Here is a 15,150-nt window from a genome sequence, read left to right as displayed (position 1 = left end):
TGTTGGCTGCGGAGCTCCTGGCAGTCAGAACTCCTGTTTTCTCTTCGCCCGGAACAGGGCCTTGCACCCAATATGCAGACAGCCGATGCCACGGGGTGAAGGAATGCGCCGGGAAATCTGGAAAAAGGCGACCAGTCACTTTAGACTGTGGGTCACCCTCTGCCTTCTAATCCTCCACCACTCAGGGGAGAAAGGAGGCAACCACAGGCTGGCTTTTCCAGGAAAGCCGCCGAAAAACAGACGGACCCGGAGGGACAGGACAGAAATGCTCGGAGGCGCACGACGGTCCGAGGAGGCCCCGACTGCTGGAATGGGCGTGTCCGCTGATCCCTGCTGTCCCCGATACCAGCTACCATGGACTAAAAACTTCTTCGACTTTCTAAGCGCTGTAAACGGATGATCTGGGTTCTGGGGCCGCGCCGGGAGGTGGCGGTGTGGTCCTGCGCGAGCGGCCGGCCGCGTTCAAGTTCAAGCTCCGGGCTGGGAGGCAGCTTCCCGACCTCCTGTTTCTGTAGTAACTTAAAGCGCCAGGCTGGGGGCTGAGGGGCTCAGGGTGGGAGGGTTCCTGCCCCCCGGGGGCGGCGGGGAAAGCGAGGGCGCGTGGGCGACCCCGCTCCGGCGGCACAGCCAGGGGGCCCGGCTCCCCCCCGTCGGGAAGACGCGGCTTCTCTGGGCGGCGGGGAAGGGTCCCCGGGGCCGCGCCCGCCCCCGCGCCACACGGGCCGCGCCGCCCCCGGCCCTCGTCCCCGCTCCCGCCCGCGGTTCCCACCGCCCGGCGAGGTCCCCAGGCCCCTCCCCGGGTCCCCGCCCCAGGCCCCGCCAGACCCGCGCCGCCGCCGCCGCCGCCGCCGCCGCCGCCGCCGCCGCCGCCCGCGCGCCCAGCCCCGCTCCCCCGGCGAGCGCGCTCCCGCCCCGGCCGCGCCTCCCCTCCCCCCTCCTTCCTCCCCCGCCCTCCCGCTCCCGCTCCCGCCGCCGCCTCCGCCCGCCGCCCCGGCCGCGTCGGGTAAACCTGTTTGGAGAGGCGGCCGCGCCGGGGCGGATCGTGCGGCCGGCGGCTCCCTCGCGGCTCGCGGCGTCGGGGCCCGTGGCGCGCGCGCGCGGCCGCCCCTCGGCCCCGTAGCCCCTCGGCGGCGCCACCATGTACTCGGGAGCCGGCCCCGGTGAGTCCTCGCGCTCGGGGCGCCCGCCCTGCCGTTCGCGCGCTCCTGCCCGTGGTTGGCGGGCCCGGCGCGGGCGGCGGGGGCCGGGGATCGGGGGGCCGCGGGGTCGGGGCGGCGGGGGCCGGGGCGGGCGAGCCGGGGCCGGGCTTGGGGGCTCGGGGAGCGGCGGCGGCGGGGCCGGGCCGGCCGTTTTCTCGGCCCCGCGTTGGACGCGCAGCCCCGGCCTCCTCGGCCCCCGCGAGTCGTCGGGGCGCCCCGCGCGGCCTGGGCCCCTCCCGCGCCTCGGGCCCGCGACCCAGCGTCCTCGCGTCCCCCGCCCGGGGCCCGGCTGGCTGGGGCCGGGGCCGAGGCTGCCGCCGCGTTTAGGCCCGAGGCCCGGAGCGCCCCGCTTGGCCCGGCCTCGCTGCCCGCGCGGGGATGGGGGCGCCGCAGCCCGGCCCGGCCCTAAGCGCCCGAGGGGGTGGAGGCCGGCTCCGGGCGCCCGGCCCGGGGCGCACACGGCCGGGAGGGGAGGGGGCTGCGCGGGTCCCGACCCCAGCCGCGGCGAGTCTGAGGCGCGCTCCGTTGTGGTTCAAGATTCTTGTTGCCAGCACTTCGGCCCCTTTTCCCAAGGAAAGTCTGGAAATGCTGAATTTTGGCCAATTCCTGTAGTTAGGACTGCCGCCTGGAAGGGGGAGGACGCAGCTCCCCGGAACCCTCAAACTGCGTGCGCGGCTCGTTCTCATTCCAGACACGCCGGCCTCCCCATTCAAGTGCTAATTCCTTTTACAATTTCCTAGGAGAGGTGAGGCGAGGTGGATTCCTGTAGCACCCCTTGTTGCTAGTCGGCCTTTCTCTGGAAAAGTTCTAAAAAACTTAAAGCAGTAACGCATTGTTTTTCTTTTTAAATGCAGAGTAGAAGGCGGTTTCCTTGCTGGGCCGAGAAAACGGTCAAGTGTTGTACTGCCTTTGGCGTGCTCCCACCAGGCACGTGGCTCCTGGCTCTCCCGGCCGGCCTGGCCGCTGGGACGGGGCACCGCCTGCTCCCCTTTGTCCGCTGGGCCCCAGTCGGGCCGCAGGCGGCGCAGGCCTCGCTGGGCTCGGGGCTTATGTTTACCTGGCCGGGTGAGGAGGTTCGCATTCCCGATGCTGCCCTCGCTCCTGCAGACCGGCCCCAACTTGTGCGGCCTGGAAGGCCCCCGGCCCACCTGGGTCCATTGATGGTGGCCCCCACTGCTGAGGCTGTTGGCTCTGTGCCTTGCGAATGTCGCGTCTTTTTTCTGATGTCACTTAGAAAGCTTCAGCAAGGCGGAGTCTGACCAACTTTTCAACCCATGAGGGCTATCAGCAGTTTGAAGAATGGTTTTCCCCCTACACCTGGGAGGGGCCACAGTCCTGGAGCAGATGCTGGCCTCTGGAGGCCCTGAGTGGCCAGGCGCCCTCGTGGGAAGGGACCGGGCATCCCCTTGTGTGAGTTGGGACCTTCCAGCTCCTTCCTGTAGAGGAACCCAGCAAACACGGGACTGACAGCACTCCATTTGTTCAGGTTATCAGTTTTAAAAGTTGAAGGCCCAGAAAAAGTGAAGAGCCTTGAGGAAGGTCAAGCTTTCCGTGTTGTGTTTTGCGTGTTACTTAATTCGCTCGGCTTGCTGAGGTTGGTGGTGTGTGTGAAGACAGCCAGCCAGGGCTCACAGACGTTGAGAACTTCACCAAGGTCACGCAGCAGTGAGTGAGTGTCAGGACCATCAGTCGGACTTCCGAGCTGGTTCTCTGGGTGCCTTCCTCAGGGCAGTGCCTTTCAGGCCTGATAACCCAGACCCACCTAAGAAGTCTCTGTTAGGGCTGGACTGGCCCAGCACCTGCCCGGCCACTTGTCATTGACAGTGAGGCTTCAGGAAGCAACCCCAGCCCCTGCTGTCTTCACTGTGTGCTCTGCCCTGGGATGCTGTCTTGTCCATTTCTCTCCGCCTACCTTGGCCCTCAGGATCCGCAGGCTTGTTTCTGTCACTCGCTGCTTTTTGGAGATTGTTGCCGTGGTGTGGGCCTGGTAGAGAGCGGAGCCTCTGGAACAGGACAGTGGTTGAAAGAATAAATGTGTCTGCAGGATAATTCATAGCTAATGGCAGGATGGGAATGAACCCAAGTTTCAGGTTGTACAAACGTGCTGTAATTATAAGTCTGTGGTGCAGTTCAATTTTGTGCTACACATTAAGGCTTTTAATTTTGTGTAAAAGGAATTTTTGGAATAGTCTTCATTGAGACTCTTTTTAATCTAAAATTTTGTAATTTAGAATTATAAGACATTCAATTTGAATTATAGAAAAATTACATTGGGAGGCCAAGGCGGGTGGATCACGAGGTCAAGAAATCGAGACCATCCTGGCCAACATGATGAAAACCCTGTCTCGACTAAAGATACAAAAATTAGCTGGGCGTGGTGGTACGCGCCTGTAGTCCCAGCTACTTGGGAGGCTGAGGCAGGAGAATCCCTTGAACCCTTGAGGCAGAGGTGTCAGTGACCCAAGAGCACCACTGCACTCTCCAGCCTGGGGACAAAGCGAGACTCTGAGACTCTGTCTCAAGAAAAAAAAAGAAAAGAAAACTTACAAGTAGTTTTGCTACTTCCAATTGTAACACCCTTATTAGGCAACTTACTAATTTAAAAAACAGTTCACAATCGTTCTACATTATACCAATCACAAACAAATGCTGTTACATATGTGAATGCTATTTAGAATCTGAAGTTAAAACTGCGACTGTTTTTTCCACTTTTTGAACTGAGTTATTAGGATGGGTGGATTCTCTGGTGACCTTGAACCTTCGTTGATGAACAAATTAGTTTTTTGGTTTTTTAACTATTCAAAGGCCTTGAACTGTGTCTGGTGATTGCCTCCCCCAGGATATCGTCTCTTATGACTTTGCTAGGCTTTCAAGCTCCTGTGTATTACACCCTCGCAGATTTGCCACAAAGTAACCTCTGTGACATCTACGACTTGACAGTTGTCTAAATAGGATTGTGACTTTGAGAAGAGCTGACCTTCACCATGGTTTATAGAGCCATTTAACAACTCCTGCCCCCTCTCTCCCTACCCCCAGTGGTCCCCACGAAGCTATGGCCAGTTCTCCCAATACTGGTTCCCATTTGCCATGGCAGGATATCACCCTCTCCCCATGGCGCAGCAGACATGGCTGAGGCCATCGCAGCATGGCTGGGTATGTGTGCAGAGTCCCCCTTGGGTCTTTGATAAACCCTGAGGAATAATTTAAGTAAGTGCATAGGAAAAAAAGATGTAAATGCTTCCAAACTCCTAAAACCCATACAATTTGAAGAAGCAGAATTATTTTTTAACTTCTAGTTTCCATCTCAAAAGTGTCCCCAATGCCAGTCGGGCTTGTTCTGTCTGAGCTGTGCAGTGAATGCTCTCCTGTAATGGTCCGTCTCAGGTGGTTTTGTTTTATGAATCGTTATTCTGAATCTTTGAAACGTAACGTTTGAGTTTTAAAAATAGTTAATATTGTGAAATAATATGTGAAAAGACACAAAAGTAGAGTGACTCGTTTAATACCCTCCCATTTATCCATTACGAAGCTTCAGCGGTCATCAAGATTTTTCACATTTGCTTCAAATATGCCCCTTTTCTTTGTGGACATTTTCCAAAGTGAATTGCAGACCTGTCATTTTACCTCACTATTTAATGCGTGTCTAAAGCAATACAGACGTTTTGAACATACCCCAGTGCCGTTATCACAGTTAACAGTCTGTGATCAGTTTCTCTCATTTTCTCAGAAATGTGTTTACAGTTGGGTGCTTTGGATCCTGAATTTTAACAAAAGTTCACACACACATTTGGGTCTCTGCCTTCCGCCTCTAAAGCTAGCCCACTCTCTCTCTTCTCCCTGCATTTGACTTGTTATATTTATGTCTTTTTTTTTTTTTTTTTTTTGAGACGGAGTCTTGCTCTGTTGCCCAGGCTAAAGTGCAGTGGCATCATCTTGGCTCACTGCAACCTCCTCCTCCTCCCGGGTTCAAGCGGTTCTCCTGCGTCCGCCTCCTGAGTAGTGGGACTAAGCCACCACGTCCCGCTCATTTTCGTATTTTTGGTAGAGATGGGTTTCACCATGTTAGCCAAGCTGGTCTCAAACTCCTGACCTCAAGTGATCTGCCCATCTCAGCCTCCCAAAGTGCTGGGATTACAGGCATGAACCACCATGCCCGACCTACGTCTTTAAAATCTCTTTTCTTCCGAGCATTCGTGCCTCCCCTCCTGCTCCATTTTTTCTTTAATGGTTTTAGAAAGAACCCCATTGCTCAAAATCTTTGTCTTTTGGTCTCCATTTTGTTGAGGGGGCCTGTTTGGAGACCCAGTTGCTCATGGTTTTAATTCTGACACATTTAAGTGGTGTTTTGTTTTGTTTTGTATTGTTTTGTTTTGTTTTGTTTCTGAGGATTGGGGTTGCTGTCTGTTGCCCCAGCTGGAGTGCAGTTGCACAGTCATGGCTCACTGCGGCCTCAAACTCCTGGGCACAGGCCGCCCTCCCAACTCAGCCTCCCTAGTAGCTGAGACTACAGGCATGTGCCGCCATGCCCAGCGAAGGTTTTTTACTTTTTTAGAGATGGAGTCGTGACATGTTGCCAGGCTGTTAAGCATGTTTTGAGGCAGGTCCCTTTGCATGTTTAATTTTCAGTTGCAGCAGAATCCTTTTTGTGGTCCTCTTTCAGCAGAAGCGACGCTGTATAACCTGTGGCAAATATGGAAGAGAACTGGAGAATCTTGCTCGGTTTATCTCATAATTATTTCAAATAAGAGGGATTCTTTTCTCCCCAGTGTTGGGTTGGGAACGGCTCCCTCCTTCACTTACCTCTGCCCTTATCGTTTGTGGCCAGCTCTGCGCTGCCTGTGGTTGCTGCCTCCTCCTCACGGGGGTTCTGCTGGCCCACGCCACACATTCAGAGCCCCAAGCCTGCTGCTGCGGTCAGGGGCCTGCACTTGTTCGCTGTAGCCACTATTCTAATTTTTTCCTCCAAAAGTTTAGGAACTTGAAACTACTCTTTGTTCTCGGTCCTTTACCCGTTGTGACCAAATCACCAGGCCCCTCTGGTTTCTCTCTCCATGGGGCTGTATCCAGGGTGAGTAGACACTTCATCATCTGCGCTGGGAGCTTTCTCCAGGGCAGTGGGCACCTGTAAGCTTTCCCTGGTACGACAGGCAGACACAAGACCTGTCCGCACAAAGCAGGGTGGACGGGAGGCCTCTCAGGTTCGCTGCATTTTTTAAATCTGGGGCTTGTGTATAGCTTGTGAACAGGCTTGAACATTTTAAACTTGCTTCACCCCTCATGGCACTGCACTTCCTGAAATCCTCATAAAATCTGATGGGCGTGAGTGCGGTGTCATTGAGGTTGCCACTAGTTCTTTCCAAAGGGTGCTGACGCGCGTCCCTGTTGTGAGCTGGGAGAAGCAGGGTGTGGGAGATGGGCCAGGCCTCCCTCTGTCTGCCAGGAACCAGGCTGTGTGGGTTGCGTCAGGGAACTGGAAGCCCTACCTCTTTCTTTTTTTCCTTCTTTTTTTTTTTTTTTTTTGAGACGGGGTCTCACTCTCATGGCCCAGGCTGGAGTGCGGTGGCACAGTCAAGGCTCACTGCAGCCTCAGCCTCCCCCGGCTCAGGAGATCCTCCCACCTCAGCCCTGCTGGGCAGCTTCCCAGGTAGACTACAGGTGTGCACCACCGCGCCTAACTCATTTTTTGTAGAGACGGGGTTTTCCCTGTGTTTCCCAGGCTGGTCTGGAACTCCTGGATTCAAGTGACCCACCTGCCTCAGCCTCCCAAAGTGCAGGGGTTACAAGTGTGAACCACTGTGCCCGGCCCCTGCCTTTTTCATCTTCTCACTGTCATCGAGGTGAACAGACAGGAGTCTGGTCAGAACTCCAGCCCCGTCCACATCTGCTTGTGTGGTCTCAGTTTTCTCACCTGTAAAGTGGGGACTTTGGCCTGGATGACTGGTGTCCTCTCCAACCTGACTTCCCCCATACAGTGACTCTTCTGCCTTCCTACCTGGTCCCGGCCAAGGGGCATGGGTGCCTGTGCTGGAGGGGAGCGGCACGTTCCCCACGATCCCCACCAATCCTTAGTCTGCATACCGTGACCCAGGACAGAAGAGAAGGTGCTAGAGGCCTGCAGTGACAGCCGCAGTCGAGGTCACATCGGCTGGCAGAGCCTGGCTCCTACTGTTTCTTGCAGTGTTTCTTTTCTTGTTTGATGTGTCAAAAAAATCCATGACTCCCAGAATCAGGCATTTATTATTATTTTTTAATTTCTAAATTAATTAATTAATTAATTAATTAATTTTGAGACAGAGTCTCTCTCTGTTGCCCAGGCTGGAGTGCAGTGGCACACTCTTGGCTCACTGCGACCTTTGCCTCCTGGGTTCAAGTGATTCTTGTGCCTCAGCTTCCTGAGTAGCTGGGACTACAGGTACGCGCCACCACACCCAATTTTTTTTTGTATTTTTAGTAGAGACAGGATTTTGCCATGTTGTCCAGACTGGTCTCGAACTCCTAAGCTCAGGTGATCCACCTGGCTCAGCCTCCCAAAGTGCTAGGATTACAGGTGTGAGCCACCATGCCCGGCCTATTATTATTATTGTTATTATTTTGAGGTGGGGTCTCACTCTGTCGCCCAGGCTAGAGTGCAGTGGCGCAGTCACGGCACACTGTAGCCCTGACTTCACGGGTTCAAACGATCCTCCCACCTCAACCTCCCAAGAAGCTGGGATGATTTTTTGTAGAGATGGGGGTTTCCCTGTGTTGCCCAGGCTGGTGTCACTCCTGGCTTCAAGTAATCCTCCTGCCTTGGCCTCCCAAGGTGCTGGGATTACAGGTGTGAGCCTCTACACCCAGCACAGAGTTGAGCATTTCTTAGAAGCATCTGTGACCTAGGCCAGGTTTGGGACTCACTGGGTTTGGGATAAGGGTGGGGAGAGGAGGTAGAAGCCCTGGAGCATCCTCATGGGAGTGGAATTGAGGGAGGGAGGAGCCCATGCCAGAAACCTGGAGGACAGCCCCAAGACAGTGGGGTCTGCGCATCTGTGGGAGATAGCGTGTTGGGTGCCCCACAGGGAACTTTGTGGGGTTCTCCTTTACTGATGAAGCGTGGAGTTCTGACAAGTGACCGCCATGCTTGTGTGCGGTGCCCTCTGTGGTTTCATGTTGCTGTGAACACCGCTAGTCCGCTACCAGACGGAAGGGGACTTCTGAAGGTGATTACTGGGGCTTCAGTAAATGCCATGCAGATTGGCCAATACCTGTTTTTAAGGACCTGTATCCCAAATAAACAGAACTGTAGCAAGGCTTAGAAACAGCCAGACTCAGGAACTCAGGTGGCCCCTAACCCGAATCTCTTATTGTAATTGACGTCCATCTTGGGAAAATCCTACTGGGGTAGTAACTCAGGGCAGCGTTGTCCTTTGTCATGTCGTTGCTGAGTGTTTCAGCTCTGGGTTTTTGTCCTTAGAGAGTTAGGGTACTCTGCTCCCAGAAGGCAGCCACTAGAAAGCTTCATCTTGCAGCTGTACCTAAAAAGATCAAAAACTGAGGTTCACAGGTCATAGCCATTTGAGATGTTTGTCAGGTTTGACTCATGAGTAAAATAATACAACTGTTGTGAGTTTGTCTTTCCAACATCATGCTGACTCGTTGGAGGAGTTTGCAGCAGCGTGATCTTGTTCCGATGGTCGGAGGACCCGAGGGTGCTTTGCCCTGTTTGTTTTTGAGGTTTGATGGTGAGAGGACCCTGCCGTGGGACCCACGTTCCCAAGCCTCTCTGGCGTCTTACTCTAAGTGAGCTTATTTAGGGCGGGAAGCTGGTGGGCGCTGGGTGTAAATGGGGACTCTGTAGCCCCCCTGCTTTGGGGTGGGTGTCCGAGTCCATTATGATTGTGGGGTGATCAGTGCCCTGTTCTGTGTGGTGCTTGGCGTGCTTGGAGACCTGGACACCATTCTGGTCTGAGCACGGCCCCACGCTCGTGTGCGGGCTGGGCAGTGGGAACGAGGAGCCCGGGGAGGCCCTGAGGGATGGCGGCCTCCCCTGCCCCTCAAGCTGGCAAGCCAGGGCATCATTTGTTTTACGCTTTTTTTGCAGGGACATAGGAGTTAATAGAGTGACACGAGTAAAAAATGCAGAGAAAGCAAGGAAGATGCCAAGAGTGATGGGGGGTGACTTGGAGCAGATCTGTGTGTGGAGGTGCCTGAGCTCTGGGGAGTGGCTGGGGGCTCATGTGACGTTGCAGGATGGCCGCCTCAGCATGACACCACTCCCAGCGCAGGCTCAGGTCAGGCCCACCTCAGCGGAATCCTGGCCACGTGACGGGCGTCTCACCTCACCTCTCTGAACCTCAGTCTCCTCTTCGTACAGAGTGAAAACCTCATCGTCATGGTGGTGGTGCTTTGATCAGAGGAGATGATGCGGGCGGCCTGCAGTCGCGTCCCACATGCGGGGCCCTTACAAGGTCCCCCTGATGGTGGCTGTTGCCCCTGCCGTGGTGAGGGCGTTACTCTGCCTGGCAGTAGGGCGGGTGCTCCTCCTCCCTTTGATCCTCTTTGTTGACCTCTGGGTCTTTACTTTGCAAGCAGGGAAGGATAAGAAAACATTTAAAAACGCTTATCTCTGATAAATAACACTCATCTGTCTGGTGTCCACAGCGGTCTTGAGAGGCTCGGGCCGGGGACCCAGAAGATGGCCCGTGTCGCTCAGAGCTCACCTCCATACAGACCCAAGTGCACCGGACCCCAACAGCACTTGGGGACCTTCCTTGCCCGCTCTTAGACAGGAGCGATGCTGAAAGGGCACCAACTGTGCCCCCCAGGCCATGAACCAGGCTGAAGCCGGTGGAACTAGAAAGCCACGTGCTGCCCATGGCTTTGCCGTGGTGGCTCGAGTGGCCCCATTGGTGACTGGGGCAGGGGGACGTTGCTGGGCACGCTTTGGTCCCTGTGCATGCTGCTGCTTCGTGAAGTATGCAGTTTGCAAGATGCTAAAATGCGTGGCTCACTGTAAGAACGGTCACGTTAGGTGTGGATGGATTCTCAGTGCTGAGACGCTCACTCATCACACCTTAACTTTGCTGTTGGCCCTGGGAGCTTTTTGGGTGGTCCCTGTTCTGTGCAGCTCCCCTGAGGAGTGCAGAGCATTCTCCTGGAATGTTCTGGAACACTTGAGGGTAACTCTGTGGACATAGCCTAGCCATTCCAGGATTGTCTGATGAACGCAGGATCTGGGTCGGGTATGCACGTGGTAGAGTCGGCAGGAACTCCGGTTGGACTCCCCTGGGGAAGCTTCGCAAAGAATGTGCCATTGGAGGGAGCCAGGCTGGGGTGAGGCCCGTTCATGGCGTGTGATTGAGGAGAGGGCTTGGGGGCAGCATCAAAACAGGACTCAGCAGTGCGCCAGGTATAAAGCACCCCCTGGATACGCAGGATAAAAGACCATGGTCGACCGGGTCAGGGGCTGGGGCTTGGGAGGGGCGAGTTGCCTGGTGGTCAGCACAGGCCCACCAAGAAGGAGCGGGACTGGGCCGGGCGCAGTGGCTCACGCCTGGAATCCCAGCACTTTGGGAGGCCAAGACAAGCTGATCACCTGAAGTCAGGAGTTCGAGGCCAACGTGGTGAAAACCCGTCTCTACTAAAAATACAGAAATTAGCCGGCTTTGGTCGCGGGCGCCTGTAATCCCAGCTACGCGGGAGGCGGAGGTTGGAGTGAGCTAAGATCGCGCCACTGCACTCCAGCAAAGGAGGGATGAAGCCAGGGCCCAGGTGCAGGCTGAGGGCAGGGAGGTCAATACCAGGGACATGCAGCAGGGACCAAGCAGAGGAGGGATGCCAGCTGACTTATTTTTTAAAAGGATCCCTGTGGCTACTGTGTTAGAAACAGACCAAGAGGGTGGGGTGGAAGCAGAGAGGCCTTCCTGGAGGAGGCTGCTGGGATGGTCCCAATGGAGGGCATGCGCCGGGGTGAGAGGACCCCTGGAAGGAGCGGAAGGGGTGTGTGCCATGCACTGTCCCCTGCCTCCAGAGTGGTCTGTCCATGGTTGATGCTGCTTCTCTTTGAGCCCCGTCCCATTTCGCGTTTCTCATTGCACACCCCAGTGGCATCATCTTGTTGACAGATGTTTCAGAAGATGTCACCACATGACAAGGGTGTGTGTCTGTCTCCCTCTCTGCTCCTTGTATGCCCCCATAGTGTCCGGCATCTGAAGGCCAAGCCTTCCTCCCTGTCGGGGAGCACACGGTGCCAGGGTTGCCCATTGCTCACTGGTGTGGATGTTCACAGTTGGCGGCCTCGGAATGCGAGGACCAGAGCCTCCTCCTGAGCCCCCAGCCTTGCTGTTTGTTGGGGACACTGGCTGCTCGGTGCTGCCGTCTCCCGCAGCTGCGTCTCCTGGGTGTAGCCCGGCGTGTTCTCTGTCCCGAGTGTCTTTCTTGCAGACCAGTGGTTGGAGCTGGAGGGGTGGTTGGATGCAGGCTCTCCAAGTTTGGGTTTGTTCTGCTGCTGTCCATCCCCGTCCAGGTTGAGGTGGTCACGTGCCGAGCACGCCAGCTCTGTGCCCTGGGGTATGTGCAGTGTGGATGTTCTGGCTTCACTTCTACAAATGGGGACTTGCCCTGCTTGGCTGGTTGGGGTGTGCTTGAAGACAGGGGGCAAGGCTGGCCCCAGTGGGCTGCCTCCCAGAGTGAGGCAGGGCTCCAGAGGAAGCGGAGCCGAGTGACCCGGTCGAGACCTCCTTGAGGGGGCTTTTTGGAGCTGGCCTGAGGAGGGTGGGTGCCACCCATGCAAGCCAGTGTGAGTGTCTGTTATGGGTGCCACCCATGCAGACACCCAGTGTCTGTTATGTACAAGCTTGGTTCCAGAACCCCAGGAGGGGACGGTCCATTGCACTCACCCTGCATCTTCCTGGCTCCCCGTGCATCTCGCCCTATTGGTGGGCTCTCCTGTCCACGTGTCTCCATCCCCCAGTGTGACTTCCTTGCCCCGGGATCATCTTGGTTCCCTTGTGCCTACTTTGCAGTGTTCGCCATGTGTTTTCTTTTACTCACTAAAGGCTTACTGCCTTTGGTCATTTCTTTGTTTAAGAGTTAAATCTGCATGTTGAAACTCTCTTGCCCTATTGAAAAGTTCCACAGCCATCCCGCCCTGGGACCTCTTCTTGTGGTTTGTGGCTCCATGGCAAGTGGCCTCCCAGGGCTGTGTTTGGGGTGGGAGGTGGCGTCTGTGGCCTGGCAGGGGTGATGACGGTGGCCATTATGGAGGGAGGGGCCATGGGGCCGCATCCCGTAGCACTGATGGAGACAGGTAATCATAGGTGTGCACGGGAGGGAAGCATGGGAACGTCAGAGGGCACGCAGCAAGACGGTGCCCTCGTTCCCGCCAGCACGCAGCAAGACGGTGCCCTCGTTCCCGCCAGCACCGTCCTTCTGGGTGTTGCTGGGTCCAGGCGTGCCCCGTGTCCATCCCAGGGCCTGACCGTTGACTGGCTGCTGGAGGCTGAGTGCCTCCCTGTGTGCCCTCAGGAGGCAGGCCAAGGCTGGAGTGCCAGGGGGACGTGTGGCAGTGACATCAGATGAACCATTATAAGATAAACAATTCAGTGGCATGTAGCGCATTCACCGTGTGGTGTAGCCATCATTGCTGTCTACTTCCAGACCATCTCATTCCCCCAAGAGGAGACCCCATGTGCATTAAGTCGTCACCCCCATTCCCTCCCACCCAGTCCCTGGGAATCCCCGTCTGCGTTCCGTCTCGCTGGATTGACCTATTCTGAGTATGTTCTACAGATGAGGCCACACAGCCAGTGAACTCCTGTGTCTCCTTCTTTCACTCCACATGTCTTCAGGGCCCGCGTGGCATCCATGTTTCGTTTCTTTTTCTCATCAAGTATCCGAGTGGATGGATATGTCCCAGTTCATCCATGATTTGTCTTGTTTCCACTTTTTGACTATTATAAATAGTGCGCTATGAGCATTTGTGTACAAGTTTTCATGTGGACGTGTGTGTTAATTTCTCATGGGCTGGGTGAGATGGTGACTCTGTGTGTAACTGTTTGAGGGCCCACTGAGCTGTTGTGCAGTGGCTGCACCATTTCCATTCCTGCCAGCCGTTGGCGAAGGGTTCAGTTTCTCCACGTCCTCATCAACACTTTTTATTATCATCTGAAACTTTTAGAAAGTGAATCATACTAAACCATTCCTAGCAGATTAGTTACCAGAGTGAAAAAAAAATGTTGGATTTAAGATGTTTTGCCCAGATCACCTAATAGATATTAGGTGTGTTCATTTCTTCATGCCAGAATGTACAGCATATTTGGAACCTGGATGACTAAACGAACATAATAAAGGTAAACATCATTGAACAAGGCTGAAAAGGGAGTCCGGTACCCAGACTCCATCCTGGAGGCCTCATATGTCAAAGAAGCTTGTTCTTTGAGTCAGTGTTGAGTGACAGCTATGCGCTGGGGTCATGCCCGCGACTGGGGACAATGGTGAATGGACACAGTCTTGGCTTCTGCCCTGCGAGCTCACGGTCTGAGTCATGAACGCAGATGTGAGTCTGTGAGCAGTCACACAAATCCATGGAAAATGGCAGGTGTCTCCAGCGCAAGCAAGTGCTTGGTCCAGTAGGAGGGGCAGGAATGTAGCCCTGAGCGCGGGGTGTCAGGGACTGCTGCGGCCAGAGGCTGCCAGAGCATGGCCATCGTCCTTCAGCCCGAGGAGGGGCAAGTGTGGGAGACAGCGAACCCACCGGCTGCGGGGTGGAAAACGGTTGGCAGGTGGCCTGGAGATCATCAGAAATGGCTCCTGGGAGGGCAGCTGTGGGCGGAGAGATGGAGCAAATGTGACGTGAGGGAGAGGCTGGTGAGACCTTCTGCTCCTTTGGCATGGATGGGCACAATTCAGGAGTCAGGGAGATTGCTTGAGCCCAGGGGTTCCAGGCTACAGAGAGCTATGAGTGTGCCACTGCACTGCAGCCTGGGTGATGGAGCGGGACCCTATCTCTTTTTTTTTTTTTTTTGTCTTTTTTTCTTTTTTTTTTCCTTTTTGTGGAGAACGGGATCTCGCTGTATTACCCAGGCAGGTCTCGAACTCCTGGGCTCAAGCTATCATCCCGCCTCTGCCTCCCTGAGAGCTGGGATTACAGGCGTGAGCCACCGCGCCCGGCCCCTGTCTCTTTTTTAAAAAGAAAAAAGAAAAGGAGACCAGATTTATGTTGAATTTGCAAACTTTGGGAAAAAAATTTTTTTTGTTTTCTTTATCTTGGGGACAGGGTCTTACTCTGACACCCAGGCTGGCTTGCAGTGGCACAATCTCAGCTCACTGCCTCTGCCTCCCTGGCTCAAATGATCCTCCTGCCTCAGCCTCCCACAGATGCATGCCACCCTGCCTGGCTCATTTTTTTGTTTTTTTGTAGAGACAGGGTTTCGTCATGTTATCCTAGGCTGGTCTCAAACTCCTGAGCTCAAAGCACTCTACCCACCTCAGCTTCCTAAAGTGCTGGGATTACAGGCATGAGCCATCATGCCCGGCCAAGAAGAAGTTTTAAAGGGCTTTTTATTGTGGAAAAATTCAAATGTACCTAAAAGTGGAGGAGAAAATATAAGGAACACTCATGTGACCATCACTCAGCCTGTCTTCCTCTCCTGCTCCGCACCCTCCATTGTTTGAGTCATATCATTTCATTCATAAATATTCTCTTACCATTTGACTTAACAATGATTTTAGGCTTACAGAAAAGTGTCCAGAGCAGTGCAGGGCTCCTATAGATGGCTTCCCCTGTTGCCGTCATCTCATCTGATCCTAGGGCAGATTGGCATTGCTATAGGCCTCTTACCCGGCCTGCAGCTCTTAGGCACATCTGTCCATTTGACTAATGGCCATTTTCTGGATATTCCATGTTCACTTCTGGAGCCCCCTCCCCCCCAGGCTCCCACGTGGCTGGTGCTGTTGCCCGAAGGCTCCTCTTCCT

General features: G+C 55.0%; 1 protein-coding gene across 2 annotated transcripts in view; it reads left to right on the top strand.

Moving 5' to 3' along the window:
* Positions 1-945: 945 nt before the first annotated feature.
* The window catches only part of AGO2 (argonaute RISC catalytic component 2), a 121,459-nt gene continuing 107,254 nt past the window's right edge, over positions 946-15,150 (top strand). For both annotated transcript variants that reach the window (XM_033203337.1, XM_033203338.1), the window contains exon 1: positions 946-1,160. In XM_033203337.1, coding sequence (XP_033059228.1) covers positions 1,139-1,160 — 22 coding nt within the window. In that variant the 5' untranslated portion in view covers positions 946-1,138. The remainder of the gene's footprint in view (positions 1,161-15,150) is intronic.

The sequence above is a fragment of the Trachypithecus francoisi genome, unplaced genomic scaffold, assembly GCF_009764315.1.
Source record: "Trachypithecus francoisi isolate TF-2019V2 unplaced genomic scaffold, Tfra_2.0 Lachesis_group7, whole genome shotgun sequence".
In the NCBI taxonomy this organism is placed as follows: Eukaryota; Metazoa; Chordata; class Mammalia; order Primates; family Cercopithecidae; genus Trachypithecus; species Trachypithecus francoisi.
The sequence above is the reverse complement of the archived record's forward strand: the minus strand, read 5'-3'. Positions and strand labels throughout refer to the sequence as shown.